General features: G+C 45.2%; 1 protein-coding gene across 3 annotated transcripts; it reads left to right on the top strand.

The window, feature by feature from the left end:
- Positions 1–1,130: 1,130 nt before the first annotated feature.
- On the top strand, positions 1,131–7,511 carry LOC102393022 (cornulin). Of its 3 annotated transcripts, none has more exons than XM_044944351.2 (3): positions 1,131–1,196; positions 3,395–3,568; positions 4,667–7,510. In XM_044944351.2, the coding sequence occupies exons 2-3, from the start codon at positions 3,431–3,433 to the stop codon at positions 6,968–6,970; spliced, it is 2,442 nt and encodes an 813-aa protein (XP_044800286.2). In that variant the 5' UTR covers positions 1,131–1,196; positions 3,395–3,430; the 3' UTR covers positions 6,971–7,510. The 3 variants fall into 3 exon arrangements, with proteins under 3 accessions (XP_044800286.2, XP_006047764.4, XP_044800285.2); XM_006047702.4 differs by having other exon boundaries at positions 3,419–3,568; XM_044944350.2 differs by having other exon boundaries at positions 1,133–1,196; positions 3,422–3,568; positions 4,667–7,511.
- Positions 7,512–25,842: the final 18,331 nt, after the last annotated feature.

The following is a 25,842-nucleotide window of genomic DNA, read 5'->3' on the forward strand; positions in this document are numbered from 1 at the left end:
TCAAGGATGGTTGTTCTTCATCCATGGAGAACAAATTTGATGTGTGGAAAATGTCAAAAGTCATGGAGAAAAAAATTAGTGGCAGTGTGCTAGGATGGAGGGACCACAGCCCAAAGCAGAGAGGCTCTCTGCAGCCCTGTCCTTTCCACATGGAGTGGCCACTTCTCTGAGAATTTTCAGTATCCTCATTTATAAAAGGGGCTTGGCCCTGTCAAGTCAAAAGGGCCCCTGTCATGAGGATCCAAGGAAATGAGATAGCGATGAGAATGAAGTCAAATCAAAGCATAATTGTCATTACTGTTACCTTCTTGGGGACTTTCTCATGTGACTGCCAGCTGAAAACTCCCTGAGACATCAGCCTGTTGACATAACCTACCTGCTGGTCAACACTGAGTCCTCAGGCCTCATAGATCTATGTCTGAATGGCTCTCCATAAATATCTGCTGATTAGTTGATCAGCTGAGTTCCCTGTCTTATCAATGAAGGGGTTACACACAGTCATCTTAAGCCTCTTCTTTCACCAGCTGTAAGAAGCTACCCACATATAGGATGGGTTTTTGGGCTAAGAGGTATTAGCCTTCTTTGTTTTGATAAAAAAAAAAAAAATGAGGCTAACCACCAAGGCACGAGACAGGAGTTTTTTCATGTCTCATAAATTTGGTATGAAAGACAATTTCCACAAGAAAAATCCCAAGAATGTTCTAAGGAATGGCAACATCATCAGAAAAACATGTGTAGCCTCACAAAGTGACCACTTTGAAAAGGATAACCCTTAGTAGATGGCTATGTTCATGAATGTTCGTATTTAAGAAAAAAAGGAGGGGAAAGTCCATGACTGGGCAGTCACACCAAGAGGAAGAATGCTTACCAGGAACCCCTACCTGTGCCAAGACCATCACATTGGAAAGGTGATGCCCTGTCATGAGGAGATAGACCCAGAAAGAGATGAGAGCTGGACAAAGGACACCAAATGTGGTAGGAGGGGCCTGCTAATTAGACCAGTAGGTGAAACAGACAAGAAGGGAGGTGAGACTGGGCTGGGTGAGCTTGGATGAATCAAGCCTTCCCATGAGGCGGGGACATCCTGTCTAAAACACTAGCCTTGTTTAAATCCCTTATAAAAGGTTGCCATCCCACTCACCTGGTACTCCAAAGACCGCATAACAGCCACTTGCTTCATCCTGCCTGTGCATTAGGTAAGTTCCCTCCTGAGGAACCTTTTTCTCACTCTTACCTGTGCATTAGGTAAGTCCCCTCTTGAGGAACCTCTTTCTCACTATCAGTGTCTTGCTGATCTGAGTTCATAAAACCAGGGCTATCAGATAGCGTCTTGTAGGGCTATCAGTGGTGGCTGTGGGCAGAAAGCATCTGCTCTGATGGGCCCTGGGAAAACCAGGTGTTTTCCCAAAGCAGGTACACTCTCTCCTCCTCCCCTGCAGCTGCCCTGGCAGCAGCTCCTCTCACTGCGAGGCTGTGTTGGCAAGAGTGACAGAGCCACCATGTGCCTTCCTAGATCAGCTAAGGGTCTCTGGTTTTTAAGGTTCTGGAAGCCTCACTGCAGTGCTCAGAGTCTGTGCCACCAAGCAACTTCTGCCAAACCCAACAATGGGGTTGAGACTTCTCACGGAGGGAGAGACTTACATAGCAGCCCTTCCCCACCCCAGGGCCATATATAGGCAAGATGAGTTCGTGATTTTTTTGAGACTTCATTTTTAATATTATTTATTTATTTATTTGGCTGCACCAGGTCTTAGCTGCAGCAGGCAAACTTAGTTGCAGCATGTGGGATATAGATTTCTGACAAGGGATCGAACCTGGGACCCCTGCAATGGGAACATGGAGTCTTAACCACTGGACCACCAGGAAAGTCATGAGTCTGCACATTTATTCTAAGGGGTTTGAAATGTGACTAAAAGGTTACCTTACTATCTTATTATTATCTGTACAGTTTAAAGGTCAGTGGCCTCTTCTTCCACAAGGATTTTTTTTTTTTTTAAGATCTTTTCACTTCTCTGTTGAGGTGCAATAGTCTGATTTTTGACCTACACAAGGAAGCAAGGTCTGCCCGTGATTTTTGGCTACTAGATGGTAGCAAGGACACCCCCTGAAGAGCTCCCCTAGGGTCTGTAACTTTCCACATAATCTGCTTCCTCCAGCACTGAGTTGCCTTCCCTCCTTTCCTCACTTCACTCTCTAATCATGCCTTTCTCTCCCCCACGGCCTCCTTCTTCCCTTCTCCATGGCACTCTTCCCCCTGGCTTTCCAGCGTCTGTAGCTTTCCATTCCTCACAACCCCCGCTTGCGTCTGAAGCTCACCATGTGTGATGGTCATCTCTTTTGGGCTCTCCAAGGCTTCTGCTCAATGCATGTCCAGGTTTCTTTGCCTCTTGCTCACCCACCAAATCCAGAAACCAGGGAAACTCACCCTTCAGTTCCTCACAGGCCACCAGGGCCGTGGAGGAGCCACACAGCTATGGGCAGCTGACTTCCTCCCAGGTCCCAGCACTGAGGACAGAGGTCACATTCAGAGAAACATGGACTCTCAGAATTGGAAGGCCTCCCATCCAGGAAGGCACCAGCTCCACAGTATTCCCGGCAGCTGGCAGCCCGGCTTCTCCGTGAACACATTCCAAAAAGGAAGCCAGAAAGGGCAGAGTTGAGCCCTGGGGTTCCTCCTTGGCCCCCATCAGAGGCAGGAGTTGACCCACATATGTACTTATTGCCTGTGGGTGTTCCTGGCAGGACCCCAATACCTGTGATAGCAACAGCATTGCCCTATCCGTGGGGTACAGTCTAGAAAGCTCACAGCATTTGGCTTCTAGGATTTCTTGGTTCCTTATAAGCTGTGTGGCCTTGGGCAAATTACCTAACTTCTCTGAGCCTGTTTCTTCACCTACAGGTGAAGAAAAAAAAAAAGTGAAGATAATCAGGATTACAGGAGATGATGCCTCTGAAAGTGCCTGGTGAGCAGAAGAGTGTACATAGATATGCACAAATTATATGTGGGTATAATAACCTGCTAGTGATATTTAATAGCTAGCACTTAGCCTTACCAGCATCTGCCAAGTGTTTTATATGAAAAATCTCTTTAAATCTTCACAATAATCGTATAAAATAAATAATAGTACTGCCTTCATTTCTCAGTGAGTAAACTGAGGCATGGAGAGGCAAAGCGGCCCGCCCCAGTTCACCTGACAGGGAGGAGGTGGGGCCGCATCTAGACCCTGCCTGCAACCACACCTGCTCCTCCTTCCCGTTGGTAAAACGCGTTACGTAGGCAATACCAAGGAAGACACAGCAGAGGGGCCCAAAGCAGAGCTGAATAGGCAAAGAAAGGACTTAGAAGCAAAAGTGCTCTCTAGGAAACAGCTAGGTTGATTATGGATCCCCCAAGCTGGGGCTTTTCCTCTTTCCTCAGCAGGACTCAAAGATGCCGCAGTTACTGCGAAACATTAATGGGATCATCGAAGCCTTCAGGCGCTATGCCAGGATGGAGGGCGATTGTGCAGTGTTGGAAAGAGGGGAGCTCAAAAGGCTCCTGGAGAAAGAGTTCGCTGATGTCATCGTGGTACGAGACGCACAGGTCGGGGTGTGGGGAGCAGGAGGGAAGAGAGAATGGCCATATTTGCTTGGGATTCTAAGCCGCTACACCCAGCCCCGCCAGTCCTAATGGAGGCTGCGCAGCAGAGAAAGAGCAGGAGAGGGAGCAGGGATGGTCACGGGCCTGGTCCTTGAAATACCTTGACTTCAATTAATTCTAATTTGGAGACAGAGTAAGAGGACACTAAAGGGACAGCTCAGAAAGGAACGGAGCCTTTGACTATTCTAGAAATGGCAATGGTTACTTTCTGCTGCTTCTTAAATCTGATATGGCGGCCACGTCTACGTCTACTGGAAGTGTGATCATCAGTAAGGAGCATTCACAAGAAGTACGGCTTTGTGCTTGGCTGGAAGCAGTTGCTCCAATATATTAGCTGAGAGGTCGCATCAGAAGTGAGGTGTAGCAGCTAGGCGAGACTCTGGGAGCCCCTCCCTGCAAGACAGCCCCAGAGCCCTGATGCATTTCCTCACTCTCCCTGCCTTTGGTGTACAGCTAAAGCAACCAGGATGGTGAAAGTCCTGGGGACAGGAAGGTGTGGGCACAGCAGGGTGCTGCTTCTGCACACTGAAGGCAACCCACCAGACGCCCCAACTTGGGAAAACACCTGAGCTCCTCAGTGAGGACCTCACAGAATTCCCACGGGGCCATCTTCCTGCTGAGCTTTTCTTGGTGGTGTGCTCGCTGGAGAAAAAAAACACCTCCATGCCAGGGTCCAGGGCCTGAGGGCAGCCTGAAGAATCGACAAGCTCAGTCATTTCGCCATTCTTCATGAAATCTTTATCCAGTTCTCCTGTAGACCGGAAACTGGGCCCAACACACAGGATACAACACAAAGCATGCTTCCTGCCCTTGAGGGAGAGAGGCTGGACTCAATGAGAGTGATTTTGTGTTAGTGCTTCTGTGGTAGCAGGGTGTGTGTGTGTGTGTGTGTGCGCGCGCGGTGTGGGGGGTGCCAAGCAGTTGGGCCCCCAGGCCCGGAGGTGGGATGCCTGGAAGCTTAGCTGACTGGCCTGACCTCGTCCTCCTCAGAGGAGGGGTACTGACGTAGCCTCGTCTTCTCCACAGAAACCCCATGATCCGGCCACTGTGGATGAAGTCCTGCGCCTGCTGGACGAAGATGACACAGGGACAGTGGAATTCAAGGAATTCTTGGTCTTAGTGTTCAAAGTCGCCCAGGCCTGTTTCGAGACACTGAGTGAGGGTCCTGAGGGAGCATGTGGATCTCAGGAGTCTGGCCGTGGTGCCCCTGCAGCCACCCAAGAGCCAGGGGCAGGACAGAGAAGCAGCACTGCAGTGGGAAGGCCTGGGAACAGACAAGGCCCAACAGGGAGCAGCGACTCACAGAGTGAGCAGCCTTCCAGGGGGCCAGGAGGGCCTGGGCCTCAGACCCAGGGTCAGGACATCAGCTCTGCTCAGGTCAGTCACCAAGACAGGCAGTCTGAGTCCCAGAGACAGGAGGGAGTGAGCCAGTCTACACAAGCAAGGGGCCACGTGGAGCAGGCCCAGAGAATGCAAGAAGACAAGAGTCCTCAGACCAGAGAGAGGGGGACAGAGAGACAGCCGCAGGCCAGCAACCAGGACAGAGCCCACCAGACAAGTGAGACCGTCACTGGAACCACAACTCAGACCGGGACAAGTGCCACTCAGGCCGTGGAGCAGGACAGGAGCCATCAGACAGGAAGCGCCAGCACCCAGCCAGGGGAGTCCACCGGAGGGACTGAGACCCACAGTCAAGATGGGAGGCAGACAAGCCAAGTGGTGACAGGAGGACACATTCAGGCAGAGACAAGGCCACAAACCCAGATACACACTCATACCACGGAGCAGGACAGGAGCCATCAGACAGGAAGCACCAGCACCCAGCCACGGGAGTCCACCGGAGGGACTGAGGCCCACAGTCAAGGTGGGAGGCAGACAAGCCAAGGGGTGACAGGAGGACACATTCAGGCAGAGACAAGGCCACAAACCCAGACACACACTCATACCATGGAGCAGGACAGGAGCCATCAGACAGGAAGCACCAGCACCCAGCCACAGGAGTCCACCGGAGGGACTGAGACCCACAGTCAGACAAGCCAAGTGGTGACAGGAGGATACATTCAGGCAGAGACAACGCCACAAACCCAGATACACACTCATACCACGGAGCAGGACAGGAGCCATCAGACAGGAAGCACCAGCACCCAGCCACGGGAGTCCACTGGAGGGACTGAGGCCCACAGTCAAGGTGGGAGGCAGACAAGCCAAGTGGTGACAGGAGGACACATTCAGACACAGACAAGGTCACAAACCCAGACAGTGGAACAAAATAGGAGCCAGCAGACTGGAAGCACCAGCACCCAGCCACAGGAGTCCACCAGAGGGACTGAGACCCACAGTCAGACAAGCCAAGTGGTGACAGGAGGATACATTCAGGCAGAGACAAGGTCACAAACCCAGACACACACTCATACCACGGAGCAGGACAGGAGTCATCAGACAGGAAGTGCCAGCACCCAGCCACGGGAGTCCACCAGAGGGACTGAGGCCCACAGTCAAGGTGGGAGGCAGACAAGCCAAGGGGTGACAGGACACATTCAGGCAGAGACAAGGCCACAAACCCAGACACACATTCGTACCACAGAGCAGGACAGGGGCCATCAGACAGGAAGTGTCAGCACACAACCACAGGAGTCCACCCGTGGCCAGGCCAGAGGGACTGAGACTCACAGTCAAGACAGGTATCAGACAAGGCAGGTTGTGACAGGAGGACACATTCAGACACAGCCAGGTTCACAAACCCAGACACACACTCAGACCAGGGAGCTTGACAGGAGCCATCAGAGAGGAAACACTAGCATCCAGTCACAGGAGTCCATCAGAGGCACTGAGGCCCACAGTCAAGACGGCTCTCAGTCGAGACAGGTTGTGACAGGAGGACACATTCAGACACAGGGAGGTGGCCCCCAGGCCGTGGAACAGGACAGGGGCCAGATTACAAGGCACACTGGGGCAGGAGAACAGGGCCAGCCCCAGAGGCAGTCAGGCAGTAGTCAAAGACAGACACAGGTGAGCAACTGCGAGGCAGGAGAGACAGTGCTGGGAGGGCAGGCCCAGACTGGGGCAAGCACTGTGACGGGCAGGCAGGACAGAAGCAGTACTCACCCACCATCCAGTGCGACAGGAGGCCAGGGAGAAAGAGATCCCACCGTGGTTCATCAGGAGTGGGTTGATGACCACACGAGGGAGACAGTGATCCGAAGGCAGGACCAGGGCAGCCTGCACGCTAGCGTCCCTTCAGCACAAGGCCGGGATGCAGCCCCGCCAGACGGGAAGCGAGGACTCACAGCCAGGGGACTGTATTCCTACTTCAAAAGCAGCAAGCCATGAGTGCCCCAGCCCTGGACTCCAGTGCCCAGCACAGAGAAGAGCAGAGGGCAGTTGGCTTGCTGTGCCCTGGCCAGTCCGGTTAGCAAGTCCCTGAACATTAGCTCTTCATCGTGGTACTTCTCTCTTAGCTCTTTCTCAGTGAGGCCATTTCTGCAAGGTGATTGCTATCCTTAATTTTTCTCTCTTACCTCCTTTGCTGAGCAGGGGCAAGAAGACATGCAACAACTCATCCCTTTGTGCCACGTTTTCCTTAGCTTGTGGGGGGGTTCGGTTACTTTTATAGATTCTGCTGTCTGTCCATTGCCTCATCTATCCTAACACATCAATAAAAGCTTCCTAAGCAACTGGGCTTCATGTTCCATTCAATTACTATTAACATGATGGGCTAAAGACTACAGGGCCTTGATGACAGGACTTTGGTGATGAACTGGACGTGGTCCCTACCCTTGTAGAATATCTGGTTGAGAAAACACTGTGCAAGATTCCACAAGTTATGCAGCCACTATGGAAAAGAGTATGGAGATTCCTTAAAAAACTAAAAATAGATTTACCATATGATCCAGCAATTCCACTCCTGGGCATGTATCCTGGAAAAGACAGAAGCTCTACTTCGAAAAGATACAAGCTACAATGTTCATAGCAGCACTCTGTATAATAGCCAAGTCATGGAAGCAGTGTAAACGTCCATCAACAGATGAATGGATAAAGAAGATGTGTTACATATATACACAATGGAATACTACTTAGTCATAAAAAAGAGTGAAATCATGTCATTTGCAACAACATGAATGGACCTAGAGATTATCATACTAAGTGAGGTAAGTCAGACAAAGAAAAATATTATATGATATCATTTATATGTAAAATCTAAAAAGCAGTACAAGTGAACTTATTTATAAGACAGAAACAGACCCCAAGACATAGGAAACAAGCTTACAGTTATCAAAGGGGAAGGGAGAAGGGAATACAGATGCATAATACCATAAATAAAATAGATTTAAGTAACAAGGTTTTACTGTATAGCACAGAGAATTTTTTCAATATCTTATAATAAACTATAATAGAAAATATTGAAAAAAGACAATATATACATTTACATATATGTATAACTAAATCCCTTTGTCATACATCTGAAACTAACACAATATTGTAAGTCAACTATACCTTTAAAAAAAAAAGATTTCAAGGGTTGTCAGAGTCAAAGAGAAGAGATACCATACTTTTATATTTGGCAGAAATGGATCAGGAAAGTTGCAATCAGAAGAGGCTTTTTTTGGTAAATGCTCTTAAAGGACAAGCAAGGACTTAGGTAGGCAAAGGTAATCTCAGTCTCTAAAAGGTAATCTCACAGTCTCTAATTCTACAGTGCAAAGGCTCTGTTTACCTTGTAAGGTCATAAAGGAAGGCTGACCTAAGGGTATCAGTAAATGGAAGAAGGCCTCCAGGGACTGTGTAAAGGAAGGAAAAGGCATATGTTCCCAGGAGCTGAGCCAAGAGCCTGGGCTCCCCTTTCCCACTCTTTCACCCACGTCAGCTCTGATCGTTCATGATGTCTCACTCATTGGATATGAACAGGATATGGGGTAGAACCTCTCCGTTCTGGTTTATTGTGAGAATCACCTCAGAAGTAGGTTTTAAAATACAGGTTTATAAACCTAACCCTAGAGATGCTGAGTCCCAAAGTTTGGAGCAGAGCCTATGCAAAGTGTTTAGGAACTTCTTAAGGGAAATTTGGCTTCTGATAGAATGGCAGACTAGATACTCTGAAGGGCCTCCCACAAGAAAGCAAGTAGATCCTGCATAAAACACATTTTTTCATTACATCGTTAGGTTACGGGAAAAAAGGGAAATCTCCCAGGAGCAAACAAAATGTGTTAGGCTGAATAATAATCTCCCAAAATGTCTATGTCCTGATCCAAGGAATCTGTGAATATATTACCTTATATAGCAAATGGGATTTAATAGATGTGATTGAATTAAGAATCTTGAGATGAGGATATTGTTCTGAATTATCCAGGTGCTGCTGTTGCTGCTAAGTCGCTTCAGTTGAGTCCAACTGTGTGCGACCCCAGAGACGGCAGCCCACCAGGCTCCCTCGTCCCTGGGATTCTCCAGGCAAGAACACTGGAGTGGGTTGCCATTTCCTTCTCCAATGCATGAAAGTGAAAAGTGAAAGTAAAGTCACTCAGTCGTGTCCGACTCCTAGCGACCCCATGGACTGCAGCCTACCAGGCTCCTCTGTCCATGGGATTTGCCAGGCAAGAGTACTGGAGTGGGTTATCCAGGTGGGCCCTATGTAATCACAAAGGTCCTCATAAAGGTGAGGCAAGAGGACCAAAATCAGTAAAAGGATTGGAGTTGTAGTGATGTGTCATAAGCCAAGGAATTCAGGTGACTTCTAGAAGCTAAAAAATGTAAGGAAATAGAATTCCCTAGAGCCTCTAGTTCCCTTTCCAGCACCTTGATTTTAAACTTCTGTTTTCCAAGGATGCAAGGGAATAACTTTTTAAATTGTTTTAAGCCATTAAGTTTCTGGTAATTTGTTACACAGCAATAGAAAACTAATACCCAAAACAAAAACTCAGAACTAGAGCCAGATGAGTAAGGAGGAAGCATGTGTAAAAGGTAAGGTTGCTCTTCTGAGGACAAAGTGATTTTGTATCTGTCCCTACTATAAAGAAAGCTGAGCGCGGAAGAATTGATGCTTTTGAACTGTGGTGTTGGAGAAGACTCTTGAGAGTCCCTTGGACTGCAAGGAGATCCAATCAGTCCATCCTAAAGGAGATCAGTCCTGAGTGTTCATTGGAAGGACTAATGTTGAAGCTAAAACTCCAATAATTTGGCCACCTGATTCAAAGAGCTGACTCATTTGAAAAGACCTTGATGCTGGGAAAGATTGAAGGCAGGAGGAGAAGGGGATGACAGAGGATGAGATGGTTGGATGGCATCACTGACTCAATGGACATGAGTTTGAGTGAACTCCAGGAGTTGGTGATGGACAGGGAGGCCTGGCGTGCTGCAGTTCATGGGATTGTAAAGAGTTGTACATGACTGAGCAACTGAACTGACCAAACTACTAACCTTTAGGTATAAAGGCCAAAGACAAATAGCAAAGGACTTGCAAGGAAACATGGAATAGTATTCTCACAATCCTTTCATGGGGACTGTATTAGAGAATGAGCTTCCAAAACAAACAAGACAGAGAATCATAAAAGTGTTTGCCATGGAATATGAAACAAGGCATTTCAATATATTTAACCATAGTCTCCAGGCCAGGCTTCAGCAATACGTGAACCATGAACTTCCAGATGTTCAAGCTGGTTTTAGAAAAGGCAGAGGAACCAGACATCAAATTGCCAACATCTGCTGGATTATCGAAAAAGCAAGAGAGTTCCATAAAAATATCTATTTCTGCTTTATTGACTATGCCAAAGCCTTTGACTGTGTGGATCACAATAAACTGTGGAAAATTCTGAAAGAGATGGGAATACCAGATCACCTGACCTGCCTCTTGAGAAACCTATATGCAGGTCAGGAGGCAACAGAACTGGACATGGAACAACAGACTGGTTCCAAATAGGGAAAGGAGTATGTCAAGGCTGTATATTGTCACCCTGCTTATTTAGCTTATATGCAGAGTACATCATGAGAAACGCTGGACTGGAAGAAGCACAAGCTGGAATCAAGATTGCCGGGAGAAATATCAATAACCTCAGATATGCAGTTGATACCATCCTTATGGCAGAAAGTGAAGAGGAACTAAAAAGCCTCTTGATGAAAGTGAAAGAGGAGAGTGAAAAAGTTGGCTTAAAGCTCAACATTCAGGAAATGAAGATCATGGCATCCCACTTCATGGGAAATAGATGGGGAAACAGTGGAAACAGGGCAGACTTTATTTTGGGGGGCTCCAAAATCACTGCAGATGGTGACTGCAGCCATGAAATTAAAAGATGCTTGCTCCTTGGAAGGAAAGTTATGAGCAACCTAGATAGCATATTGAAAAGCAGAAACATTACTTTGCCAACAAAGGTCCATCCAGTCAAGGCTATGGTTTTTCCAGTGGTCCTGTATGGATGTGAGAGTTGGACTGTGAAGAAAGCTGAGCGCCGAAGAATTGATGCTTTTGAACTGTGGTGTTGGAGAAGACTCTTGAGAGTCCCTTGGACTGCAAGGAGATCCAACCAGTCCATTCTAAAGGAGATCAGCCCTGGGTGTTCTTTGGAAGGAATGATGCTAAAGCTGAAACTCCAGTACTTTGGCCACCTCATGCAAAGAGTTGACTCACTGGAAAAGACTCTGATGCTGGGCGGGATTGGGGGCAGGAGGAAGAGGGAACGACAGAGGATGAGATGGCTGGATGGCATCACCGACTCGATGGACGTGAGTCTGAGTGAATTCCGGGAGTTGGTGATGGACAGGGAAGCCTGGCGTGCTGCGATTCATGGGGTCGCAAAGAGTCGTACACAACTGAGCGACTGAACCGAACTGAACTGAATCCTTAAATCCTCTGTCATCCCCTTCTCCTCCTATCTTCAATCTTTCCCATTATCGGGGTCTTTTCTAAGGAGTCAGCTTTTCACATTAGGTGACCAAAGGATTGGAACTTCAGTTTCAGCATCAGTCCTTCCAATGAATTTTCAGGATTGATTTCCTTTAGGATTGACTAGTTTGATCTTCTTGCAGTCCAAGGGACTCTCAAGAGTCTTCTCCAACACCACAGTTGAAAAGCATCAATTCTTTGGTGCTCAGCTTTCTTTATAGTCCAACTCTCACATCCATACATGACTACTGGAAAAACCATAGCTTTGACTAAACAGACCTTTGTTGACAAAGTAATGTTTCTGCTTTTCAATATGCTATCTAGGTTGGTCATAGCTTTTCTTCCAAGGAGCAAGTGCTTTTTAATTTCATAGCTGAAGTCACCACTGCAGTGATTTTGGAGCCCAAGATAATAAAGTCTGTCACTGCTTCCATTGTTTCCCTATTTGCCATGAAGTGATGGGACCTGATGCCATGATCTTAGTTTTTGTACTAATAGAAACACAAAACTCCATCTAGATACCACTTCTCAGCATCAGTTTGGCAAAACTCTAAAAGACAATAGACTTGAGAAGACTTCCTGAGAATAGACTTTGCTGATGAAGGTGTAAAGAAGAGGTACCCCACATTTTTCTGATGAGAGTGAGAAATGATACAGCTTCATTGGAGAGAATTTGACAAAATTCATCATTATTACATCTGCCTGTTTTGTTCTTGCTGTTTCTCTGAAACAGATCTTGGCAGATAGTAGCATTCAATAATTATCTGTTAAAAAAATAATACATTAAAGTTTGTATAATCTCTATGCAGACTTGTAAATATGGAAAGGCAACTATAATCAAGTCTTATCTAATAAGAAAATGGATTTTCTTTAGTGCTGTCAAAGTCCCAGTTAGAAATTAGAAAATGGCAGCAGTAAAACTAAACTCAGATTTTTTGGGTATAAACTCAGTGACTGATCATACCTCACAGAGAAAAAAGGGCATCGGAGTGTGTGAGGATCTACCCAAAGGGGTTGGGAGGGTATTCTTCCAGAGTGGCCCTTCCAGCCCCAAAAGGAGATTCTGGCCATGAAAGCATGGAGCCCACTGACACCTTGGGATAGATGCTGCCCTCAGGATCTCTGTTCTCAGGGAGCTTCCAGGAGAAGGAAGGGAGCTGCCCTGGGACAGTCCAGGGACATATGAAAGCTTAAGTGGTTCTGAAAGAGAAGTCAAGCAACCATGAGACATGGAGAGGTGAAACCTGGCAGCCTGTCCCCTCTAGTCCTCCCTGTGCCTTGCTGGATGGATCTGGAAGCTACCATGAAAGTCCCCCTTCCTCCAAGTTTTAGGTATAAATGAATAGAGATTTCTTATAAATGTTAACCATTGGAATGAATCAAATCAGAGACATATTCATGGTGAACCTTAAAAAGAAAGAATTGAATCCAAGTCAACAGAATCTGACTCAACTTTAATTTAAGGCACTCACCTTTCAGAAGATGGCAGGGGTTTATTCAGCCAAATACAGAAAAGGGGAGTCATAGAGTCAATGAGGCAGAATCCATATAAGCAGTCTGTGTCTAGGAAAGAAGACCACCTCCCATTGGCAAGGTCTATGTATCTGTGGAAATCCATCAGGTAAATGGCTGATTGGATGCCATTAACCTCCACATCAGGAAATGAACTCTCCTTCTCTGCTTCTGTGACTGTTCATGATATGGGTCCATGTGGGCAAAAGCACTGTCCAGGGATGTGAGTGACTAGTGTTCTTTCAACAGAGTTCATGAACTCAACATTCATGTTTCTTGTTGTAAATCATTGAACCAAAATCATGAAGGCTCTGGAGTTAGCAGCTGTGAGTCTGCCACACAAGAAGGCTCTCCTCTCAGAGTCATAACCTGGGAACCTGTGTGTGTGCCCTCGCCCCCTTTGAACCAGGGCATTTGCTAAGGGATGTCATACAATATTTCTCCTTCTCTGTCTGACTTACTTCACTCAGCATGACAGTCTGTAGGTCCATGCATGTTGTGGCAAATGGCGTTATTTCATTCTCTTTAATGGCTGAGTAATGTTCCATTTTATATATGTATATGTATATATGTATAATGTTCCATTATATATATGTAAGCATATTTTTTAAATTTTGAATGCTGTGCTGTGCTCAGTCATGTCAGACTCTTTATGACCCCATGGACTATAGCCCACCAGGAATGTCCATGGAATTTTCCAGGCAAGAATACTGCAGTGCGTTGCTGTTTCCTTCTCCAGGGGATCTTCCTGAATTAGAGATCAAACCCGTGTCTCTTGTTTCTCCTGAATTGGCAGATGATTCTTTACCTATTGAGCCACTTGGGAAGCCCCTGTATATAGAATGGCATCTATTTATTTTTTACTCAAACATCTTGTTGGCCTTTGCAAAGCTCATAAGCCCCCAGATCCACGGTTTGTAGCATGAAAAGTAGCCCTGTCCTCGGGAGTACTCGGAGCTGAAGCCCCACTGCAAAAGCCCCACAAACTTTTCCCATCAGGTACCTTTGGTTCTGAAACTCCAATACTTTGGCCACCTCATGCGAAGAGTTGACTCATTGGAAAAGACTTTGATGCTGGGGGGGATTGGGGGCAGGAGGAGAAGGGGACGACAGAGGATGAGATGGCAGGATGGCATCACTGACTCGATGGACGTGAGTCTGAGTGAACTCTGGGAGTTGGTGATGGGCAGGGAGGTCTGTCGTGCTGCGATTCATGGGGTCCCAAAGAGTCGGACACGACTGGGCGACTGAACTGAACTGACCTTTGATTCACTAGGAGTAGGTGTACCTCGCTGCTGCCCCCTGGTGGTGGAGAGGAATGATGCCTCTAAAGGAAAGGGGACGACAGAGGATGAGATGGCTGGATGGCATCACTGACTCTATGGCCGTGAGTCTGAGTGAACTCCAGGAGTTGGTGATGGACTGGGAGGTCTGGCGTGCTGTGATTCATGGGGTTGCGAAGAGTCGGACACGACTGAGCGACTGAACTGAACTGAAAGGAACTGCTGCAACAAATTGGCTTATGCTGGAATGGAACATGGTATCAGAAACCAGGACAGGCTCAGTAGCGTGGCACCAGGCACAGCAGCCTCTGGAGGAAGTGATGCTGAAATCTCAGCAGTGACTCACCCCAGGATTCTCTGAGCTGAAGAACTGACAGTGGGCATGTTTGTTTTTGTTTATGTGTTTGTCTTTGGGGAGGTGTCCTTCACAGAGCTGCTCCCACTGACAGATGGGCTCCTTGCACCTGGTTTGGGGCAGGCCCTGCTTCATCTGTGGGCTAGACCTCTTGTCAGGCCTGTAGCTCCACTGGGCAGGGGCGGCCTTATGGGGACCTGATTATCTCATGTGAGAAATTACACACCTGGAACAGTCCATGTGGAGGGGCAGTGAGGTATACACTCCTTGTCTCTCCTGCCTCAAAGCAGAAGACAGCAGTCAATGCACTTCTCCCAGGGCCCTTCAGACCATGGCTGTGGCTCACCCTTGTCTTAGCCACTCACAGGACCACTCTAGAGTCATCCCAGAGCTGATGTAGGCCCCTTAACTCTGTGTGGAGTGTCCTGAGTGCTCCCCAGTTATATGTGAACTAGAAGCAATAAACGGTGATTCCTTTCTACCCATTTGCAAAAAGTGGTCAAGGTTTGGGATGGAGTGGGCACAATCCTATCCTTATGAATTTCCATTTAACAAAGAGAAAAAAACTAGGGGAAAAAAAAGCCAAATGGTTTTGCCTCTATTGTTGCCTGAATGGTGCTGCTGCTGCTGCTGCTAAGTCGCTTCAGTTGTGTCCGACTCTCTGCGACCCCATAGACGGCAGCCTACCAGGCTCCTCCATCCATGGGATTTTCCAGGAAAGAGTACTGGAGTGGGTTGCCATTGCCTTCTCTGGCCTGAATGGTGAGAAACTTTGAAATCCACAAGGCCAGTGATTGTGGAGGGTCTGAGGAGCTGGACTGGGGCCTGTCCAGACACAGACACAGCTAACCTCTCAAAGCAGTATGGCCTTTACCCATCATGGCTGAGAGGGGCTCCTGAGCCTTCCTCTTACAACACTAAATGAATCTCTAGCGGAAGAGACTCCCATTCACTGGTTCTACCACAGCAGCTGAGGCAGTTTTGAGGCCCATGGCTCTGGGTGAAATGTGGAAGAATAATTGTTCTAGTTTATCTAAGGATTCTCTGAAAAACAAATGACATCACCAGAGATAAAATGAAGTCAGCTCTAATATGAATGCTTGTTGGGTTCCGGGGAGCCAATATAGTAATGCATGCCATTGGAAGCCTCTACTCTCTCAGACTCTGATGCTGGGAGGGACTGGGGGCAGGAGGAGAATGGCACGACAGAGGATGAGATGGCTGGATGGCATCACCGACTCGATGGACATGAGTTTGGGTGAACTTCGGGAGTTGGTGATGGACAGGGAGGCCTGGTGTGCTGCAGTTCATGGGATCGAAAAGAGTCGGACACAACTGAGCGACTGAACTGAACTGAACTGAACTCTCTCAGAAAAAATAAAATGTAAAACCTTTTATGGTAATGAGATAACCTGTTGCTGTTCCAGACCCCAGGTTCTACTTGGACTTTGGGTCACCCTGTACTGAGCAGGTGGGAACTCAGTGCGTGTGTTTAAGTATCCTAAATGTTGTTGTTTAGTTGCTAGGTCATGTCCGACTCTTTGCAACCCCATGGACGATAGCCCACCAGGCTCCTCTGTCCATGGGATTTCCCAGACAAGAATACTGGAGTGAGCTGTCATTTCTTTCTCCCAGGAAATATCTTAAATAAAGAAAAACAAATCTTTTTTTTTTTTTTTTTGGGCGGGGGAGGGGGTACGTGCAGCTTCTGGGATCTTAGTTCCCCAATCAGGGATTGAACCCAGACCCTTGGCAGTGAAAGTTGTGTAGTCCTAACCACTGGATTGCCAGGGAATTCCCGAAATCCTTTTTTAAACTGAGAAAATTTGATGTTTATCATAGAGAAATCATAAAATAAGCAAGCAAAGAGATGAATACAAAAAAACAACAATAAATTCCTTCTACACCCTCCTCTTAATGCAAATTGCCATATAAATATCTATATGAAAATGTACATCTATTATTACATGTGCAGATGACTATGTAAATTATATTTGTAAGTTATGCATCTCTATGTAAAACATATAAAATGATAATTTTATGAAAATTATATGTATATGCATATATACATTATACAAAGATAAATGATTGCAGAATAGCTTCTAGGTATTTATAAAGCAAGGGATGTTTGAAGAAGGAGGAGAAGATACAAATGGTCCTAATCAGCTTGACCTTGATCCAATATAGAGGCTTCTCATGGTTGGGCTTTCTTTCTTATAAGGATAATTATGGCTTTTAGCAGCTGATCTCGACCATGTCACAACTGTGGAGATTTCCATATCAAAGAAAATCTGAGGATCAGGGCTGAATGTCAGAGAATTATTCTAAATGTACCCATGCAACAGCAGCCCTCCTCCCTTCTCTCTCAAACCCCTGTTCTGTTCACCAGGTAAAATCATTTTCTCACCACCATCGATCTCCCTCTCAGGATTACTAGGCTGTGACCTAAGAAGAGGGTAGGGAGTGGATCTCTAATTGGCTTATTTTTTCACAAGATTCAGGAAGCAGAACAGAGGGTGTGTGTGGTTGGGGAAACCAGAGTCACCTATCAGGGCCCCAACTTTTCCATCTAAATTTGAGAGGTATATTTAGCAAACTAGAACAAGCTGGGCCACACTGACCAGAAAAATCCATCTCTTGTTTCATGAGACATTTCATTACCTATCCACATATACTCATCATTTGGGTTCTACTTTTTTCTTCCAAGGGAAAGTTACCATCCACAGAGGAAAGTTCCCATACACAGGCTGAAATCTACCTTGTTTTATAATTTGCTGGTGTTCAGTTGCTGAGTTGTGTCCAACTCTTTGGCACCCCATGGACTGTAGTCTTTTAATCCTAATCTCAAATATAAATAATCACAAATAATAAAAATGCAAGGCTATGTTGCATGCTTATTTGTATATTACTATGAATTTACTAAATACCAACTTTATTCATTATGTGAAATGCCAGGCTGAATGAAGCTCAAGCTGAAATCAAGATTGCTGGGAGAAATATCAATAACCTCAGATATGCAGATGACACCACCCTTATGGCAGAAAACAAAGAGGAACTAAAGAGCCTCTTGATGAAAGTGAAAGAGAAGAGTGAAAAACCTGGCTTAAAACTCAACATTCAAAAAACTAAGATCACAGCATCTGGTCCTATCACTTCTTGGCAAATAGATGGGGAAACAATGGAAACAGTGATAGACTTTATTTTCTTGGGCTCCAAAATCACTGCAGATGGTGACTGAAGCCATAAAATTAAAAGACGCTTGCTCCTTGGAAGAAAAGTTATGAACAACCTAGACAGCATATTAAAAAGCAGGTACATCACTCTGCTGACAAAGGTCTGTCTAGTCAAGGCTGTGGTTTTTCCAGTGGTCATGTATGGATGTAAGAGTTGGGCCATAAAGAAAGCTGAGCACCAAAGAATTGATGCTTTTGAACTGTGGTGTTGGAGAACACTCTTGAGAGTCCCTTGGACTATAAAGAGATCAAACCGGTCAATCCTAAAGGAAATCAACCCTGAATATTCACTGAAAGGACTGATGCTGAAGCTGAAGCTCCAATACCTTGGCCACCTGATGTGAAGAGCTGACTCATTAGAAAAGACCCTAATGCTGGGAAAGATTGAAGGCAGGAGAAGAAGAGGGTAACAGGATCAGACGGTTGGATGGCATCATCAGCTCAGCGGACTATCACTTTTGAGCAAACTGGCAGACAATGAAGCACTGGGAAGCCTGGAGTGCTCCAGTCCACGGGGGTCGCAAAGAGTCGGACACAAATGAGCGACCGAACAACAACAATTTTATGCTTGGCATTTAATAAAAGGAACCAGACCTAGTCTCTTTGTCAAGGAACTTAAATGAAATTAATAGATATAATGGAAAGTATATTGAAACAACCAAAGAATCTTAGCTCAGAGAGCAAGTGCCCATGCTGTCTGCCTAGAGGCCCCCCTAAACTAATCTTAGCTTTGGTATGATTCCAGGTGGCTCCATTACAACCACTGTCGATCTTGAAAATGGTTATCTGCACTTATTCTCCAGTGCAGAGAAAGATGTTTTGTAACTCTACTCACAATAACAGTAACACCCTCTCCACCAAAAACACTCTGGCATTTCATTGAGGATTTTTTCCACTACCTACCACTCACAACAAAACACATAGTAATCCTAATAAAACAGAGGACTAAAATCCACTTCAGTTTTCCATGATACACTAGCCAGGAACTCACTGCTCTAATTATAGCGTCTATTTTATGATAAGATCAGTGACCATATGTATTGTTGAAGTGTTTGTCTTATGAAAGGGTGTTGGAAAACTTAATTACACCCACAAACAATGAAAGATTAAGTCACACCTTAACATAACATAGGGTATAATTTATCCCCACTTAGGCAGCAATGCAGAAATCTGAGGTTAACCACAGATTTGATTTTCTACCCATAACCTGATCTTTCTCACTTAGCTGGTTTTGGCCATCTGCCTCCCCGTTTGAGTTTTGCCATCAGGATAAGCTACTGATCACTCTGCTACACACATTTCCATAAGGACCTCATCTAGGAAGACGTGGGGCCCGCAGGTGGCTCCGCTGTGTTTTGTGAGATATGTTGAATCAATCAAATTACTTAGTTCCATGGCATGCCACAAGTGCTAAATCCACACACTTTTGCAGGGGAGTTTGACCATCTACCACATGGATGCAATTTTCATCCCCTTACACAGAATTACAGCCCATACCAATTCTGAATTGTGAAATTATGAAAATTTTACTTTCTTCTTTGTATTTTTCTGCATTTTACAGTTTTTCCATCATGAACACATATTACTTTTTTCAGGGGAAAATCATTGTGTTCCTTTAAATCCACTTGAGTTTCCTTAAATAGGCTCTCAGCTCTGGCCAAGGAGGAGGCGGCCCTGCAGGTAGATGCGTGTGCGCTCCACCCCAGGAGTGCTTCCTCTCAGCCCTGCGCTCTGCCTTTACAAGGTGGTTTCAGGCTTGCAGAGCTCTAAAGAATCTCTCACCCACACACAGACACTGCTGGAGAGCATTTACGAGGTTCTCTTTGAATCTTGTAGAGGAATTTATGGCTGTTTCTTGAGGGATTCCTCCCAGTGGCCCCAGAAGCTATGCTGGGAACTATTCCACATGACTTACAGCCAAGAGTCATGTCGAGGCTGCCTGTGGCAGAAGCGCAATACAGCGCGAGAAGGGCCACAGGCGAGTCAGCTATGGAATTCTGCAATGTGACCATCGGCCAGGTAGACCTGTCTCTGGCTCTTCCTTCCTTCACTGAGGAAGAAAGTGAAAAGTGTCAATCACTCAGTCATATCTGACTCTGTGATCTATGGACTGTATGTAGCCCACCAGGCTCCTCTGTCCATGGAATTCTCCAGGCAAGAATACTGGCGTGGGTTGATATTCTCTTCTCCAGGGTATCTTCCTGACCCAAGGATAGGACCCAGGTCTCCTGAATTGTAGGCAGATTCTTTATCATCTGAACCACCAGAGAAGCTCCCTCCTTCATAGCTAAGATGAGGCAAACCAAGACCCCTCCCTCAAAGCCAGCTCAGGATTTGCTTGCCCCAGGACAATTCCCTGATGAAGTCCTCCAGACTCTTAGGGTCACCTCAGCAGTCATGGCTTCATATGCTTCACTATCAAGATGTGGTCAAGATTTATATGTAAGTTCTTAAGCAATTTTCACCAGTGTTCAGGAGTCCAGGAGTCAAGGTCACAAGTCTTCCAGTCCTGCCTGCCCTTCTATCCCTAGCAGGGAAACTCATTCATATGTGATTAAATGGGCCTCAGGCAACTCATAAACAGACCCTGTGTGTGTGCTTAGCACTTCAATTGCCCTATTTAAAAGCCACTGTTGGTTCTGGTTTGCCTGTAGAACAAATTCCAAATGAGGACGTTATTCTTATACATAGTCACAAGGCGCTATCTGCTCTGCTTTCTGTCTTCCTTTACAGACTCAGCTTTTGCTTTACCCCTGCTCTGCCCTCTTGGCATCCTTTACTGCCTGGCTATATCAAGCTTCCAGAACACACACCTAACACACCACGCCCTGTTAGGCAGAGGATTTGTTATATGCTGATCCTTCTTCCTCCAGCTGGAGAATGAAATACTCAAGACCCAATGTGCATGATAACAGCAAACATTGCCAGTCTTTTACAACATGACTAATAATGTTCTGATCACCTTGCCTGTAATAATTCATCCTTTTCCCACACAGTCAAATCCTGAACAAATCTCTGCTGCTTCACTCCATTAGTTTTCTGCCTATTTTCTTAGCATAGTTCTTTACCCTCCAGTTGAGTCTATAAACCTGTAGATAGCCTTCCTATGAAATGCTATTCTGCCTAAGTGAGCCAGAGTTGATGACTACTGCTTAAACAAATAATCCCGTCTTATAAGACATTTATCTAGCAAGCCTCCAGTGAATGTCACTGAGTTCCAGGGACCTGTGCTGATGTAGAGGGAATACAAGGCCTCAGTTCTGTTCATGAGGAGCTCACATCTGTACAAATAAAAAAAGAGAGAGAGAGAGAGAAACAATGCAAGGTATTTAAAGGTACAGGTAATTAAAGTATTCATGTGAATACTCATGAGAATATAACTTGGCTCTCTGGAAACTCAGATGGGGAGACTGAGAGGGCTTCATAGAGGAGGTACCATCCAAAGAGGCAATGCAGCCTCAGTAGACAGAGTAGGCTCTGAAGCCAGACAACTTGGGCTCACATCCCACTTCTGCCACACATTGGATATGTAAGCTTGGGCAAGTTGCTTAATGTATCTGGCCCTCAGTTCCCTCATCCATAAATGAGTGACAATAAGTATATCTACCTAGTAATCACCTAGACTGTGTATTAAAAAGCAGAGATATCACTTTGCCAACAAAGGTCCATGTAATCAAAGCTATGGGTTTTCCAATAATCACATATGGATGTGATTGTTGGACCATAAAGAAGGCTGAATGCCGAAGAATTGATGCTTTGGAATTGTGGTGCTGGAGAAAATTCTTGAGAGTCCCTTGGACTGCAAGGAGTTCAGACCAGTCAATCCTAAAGGAAACCAATCTTGAATATTCATTGGAATGACTGATACTAAAGCTGAGGCTCCAATACTTTGGCCACCTCATGCAAAGAGCTGACTCATTGGAAAAGACCCTGATGCTGGGAAAGATTGAAGGAGGGAGGAAAATGGGACGACAGAGGATGAGATGGTTAGATAGCATCACTGACTCAATGGACATGAGTTTGAGAAAACTCTGGGAGATAGTGAAGGACAGGGAAGCCTGGTATGCTGCAGTCCATGCGGTCATAGAGTCAAACATGACTTAGTGACTGAACAATAACATCAATCACTTCTGCAGGCAGCTTGGTCCCCAGGAACTGTCTATCGAATGTGCTTTCAGGTCTGGTGCCAGTACCATCTGCTTTCTCATCATCCTTAAATTAGTGTGAAGATCCATCTGTTTCAAGCCCAAGCCTCAACTCCAGTCACCAATTTATTATTTGGGCTTTTCCCCTGGCTGGAAGGATCATTCTTTTAGTCTTGGACCTAGAATGTGACTCAGCCTCTCTTTGCTATTTCCAGGTTGACTTGTGCTTAAAAGGTTAAGTCAACATTATTTTAGGCTTAGCTTTCTTATTTATCAAAGAAAAGCCTCTTCACTCTGAGTCTAGAATCCACTCCTGTGAACTCGCAAGTGAGTGAAGTCACTCAGTCATGCCCAACTCTTTGCAACCCCATGGACTAGAGCCTACCAGGCTCCTCCGTCTATGGGATTTTTCAGGCAAGAACACTGGAGTGGGTTGCCATTTCCTTGTCTAAGGGATCTTCCTGACCCAGTGATCAAACTCAGGTCTCCCACATTGCAGGCAGACGCTTTACAATCTGAGCCACCAGGGAAGCCCATATTAGCCTTCCATGTGTTCAGTCGCTAGGTCATGTGTGACTGCAACCCCACGGACTACAGCACACCAGGCTTCCCTGTCCATCACCATCTACCCGAGTTTGCTCAAACTCATATCATTGAGTCAGCAATGGATCCAACCATCTCATTCTCTGTTGACCACTTCTCCTCCTGCCCTCAATCTTTCCCAGCATCAGGGTCTATTCCAATGAATCGGCTTTTCGCATCAGGTGGCCAAATTATTGGAGCTTCAGCTTCAGCAGCAGTGCTTCCAATGAATATTCAGGATTGATTTCCTTTAGGATTGACTGGTAATTAGCCTTCTAGATTCCCCTAAAACCGCCTCCTTAAAATGAGCCATCTAGTATAGTAAAAAAAAAAAAAAAAAAAAAAAAAAACTTCTAGTCTTCTAGAGCCAGAGAGATCTGGGTTAAATGAACAGATCCACCTCTGGCTGTGAGTCTTCAGTTAAGGCTTTAATGTTTCTTTCATAAGGTTAATAAAATGCCCAAGTAAGGAAGATGTATAATATAACTGTTTGAGTCCCTTCTTTTAATTTGTTCCTATGATGTTCTTTAAGTCTCAGTTTGAAATGTCTTCCGATGGTCCCATATTGCTGCCTGTTTTTCCCAGTTTCTCTACTTTCAACTTTTTCTACTAAAAGTCCTGGTGCTACTCCCTTGGTGCTTCTTTGCATAAAAGCCATGTTGATTGTTCATTCCATTTTAGCTCCATAAAGGTATTTGCATTCTTAATTTAAATGTATATCATTATTATTCTATTATGCTGAAAATGTATGTCACTGAACTTCAACAGGGCAAGATCTTTTATATTATTCATGTGAAAAGTTAGAGGAATCTTGAATATATTGAATGATTATATTTTTTTTTGAATGATTATATTTTACTAAAACTAAAGGTGATGACTAATGAAATAAAATATTTATGAAGAAAATGTATAGTATCATGCCAACATTCTATCCACATCTTATTCTATTTAACATTTTTATTAATCATTAGAATGTTGATTTCTAAAACTGATGACTCAAATTTACAGATGACAGAAAGCTGGGATGATTAATAAATATCTTCAAGTCAGAAATGGTTTTCAAATATACATATATATATATATATATATATTATATATACACACACACACACACACACACACACATATATTCTGACTTCCCTGGTGGCTCAGACGATAAAGCATCTACCTGCAATGCGGGAGACCCGGGTTCAATTCCTGGGCTGGGACGATCTCCTGGAGAAGGAAATGGCAACCCACTCCAGTATTCTTGCCTGGAGAATCCCACGGACGGAGGAGCCTGGTAGGCTACAGTCCATGGGGTCGCAAAGAGTCGGACACGACTGAGCGACTTCACTCACTCACTCACTCACTCACACATATATATGTACATATACATGTATACATGGATATATGTATATATGTACAGATATATGTATGTATGTGTGTGTGTGTATATATATATATATATAAGCAGGTTGTATTGATGCTGAATAAAACAAGAAGTTTAAAGGGGGCAAATGCAAAATTCTTTCTTTGAGTCTAATAAGGTAGCAGCACAACTGTAGGATAAGGCTAAATTGGTTTAGCAGGAGTCACTCTTGAACAGTCAACTCAGTGATTCCATATTGTTATATAATTGTCCCCCAAATCAATATAATCTTAGGATGTCTTAGATGTCTAGCTTCAGAATAAGGGAGGCAAAAGGCTTCCTCTATCTTATGCAGCTAGATCACATCTTTGGAGTTGAATTCAGCTAAGGGTGACACATTTTAGGATAGATATTGGTAAGCTGAAATGTATTTAAACAGGAAATCATTAGGAGTATGAACCATGTCATAAGAGAATGTTTGAAGGATGCAGGGATTTTTAGATCACACATGACATCCCAAAGGATCTAAGGGAACAGAACAGGAAGGAGTATGATGCAAAACGTATAGGATAGATTCTCATCTCTAGGAGGTCATGGGCATGATGAGCATAGGTCCTACTAGATGATGAGTGTAATGATAGAGACAGATTTAAAATGGGGAAGAAAGAACTAATTTTGCCTGGGGGAGTCAGGAAAGTTTTCACAGAAGGGAATGGGCTGAAACTGAATCTTAAAAATAATGGGAAGGACTTTACCACCAGCAGAGCAGGTCATCTGAGGTAAAGGGAAAAATACACACTTGAATCCCTAGGGCAGGGATTAAAACAGTGGGTTAAGAAGTAAATGGGAGATAAGAAAGTGATGACAGAAAAAGTACCAAATTTATATTCTAGGTTTCTGCTTAAATGTAACTTCTTTAGAGAAGTTTTCCTTGGCCCCTGACCCCCAATCTAATTAAGTGTCCATATTATACTGTCTCCTAATGACCTGCCTCTTGAGAAACCTGTATGCAGGTCAGGAAGAAAAACAGACTGGTTCCAAATAGGAAAAGGAGTCCATCAAGGCTGTATATTGTCACCCTGCTTATTTAACTTATATGCAGAGTACATCATGAGAAACGCTGGGCTAGAAGAAGCACAAGCTGAAATCAAGATTGCCAGGAGAAATATCAATAACCTCAGATAGGCAGATGACACCACCCTTATGGCAGAAAGTGAAGAGGAACTAAAAAGCCTCTTGATGAAAGTGAAAGAGGAGAGTGAAAAAGTTGCCTTAAAGCTCAACATTCAGAAAACAAAGATCATGGCATCTGGCCCCATCACTTCATGGGAAATAGATGGGGAAACAGTGGAAACAGTGTCAGACTTTATTTTTTGGGGCTCCAAAATCACTGCTGATGGTGACTGCAGGCATAAAATTAAAAGATGCTTACTCCTTGGAAGAAAAGTTATGACCAACCTAGATAGCATATTGAAAAGCAGAAACATTACTTTGCCAACAAAGGTCTGTCTAGTCAAGGCTACGGTTTTTCCAGTGGTCATGTATGGATGTGAGAGTTGGACTGTGAAGAAAGCTGAGTGCCGAAGAATTGATGCTTTTGAACTGTGGTGTTGGAGAAGACTCTTGAGAGTCCCTTGGACTGCAAGGAGATCCGACCAGTCTATTCTAAAGGAGATCAGCCCTGGGTGTTCTTTGGAAGGAATGATGCTGAAGCTGAAACTCCAGTACTTTGGCCACCTCATGCGAAGAGTTGACTCATCGGAAGACTCTGATGGCAGGAGGGATTGGGGGCAGGAGGAGAAGGGGACGACAGAGGATGAGATGGCTGGATGGCATCACTGACTCAATGGATGTGAGTTTAAGTGAACTCC

This window comes from Bubalus bubalis, chromosome 6, assembly GCF_019923935.1.
Source record: "Bubalus bubalis isolate 160015118507 breed Murrah chromosome 6, NDDB_SH_1, whole genome shotgun sequence".
In the NCBI taxonomy this organism is placed as follows: Eukaryota; Metazoa; Chordata; class Mammalia; order Artiodactyla; family Bovidae; genus Bubalus; species Bubalus bubalis.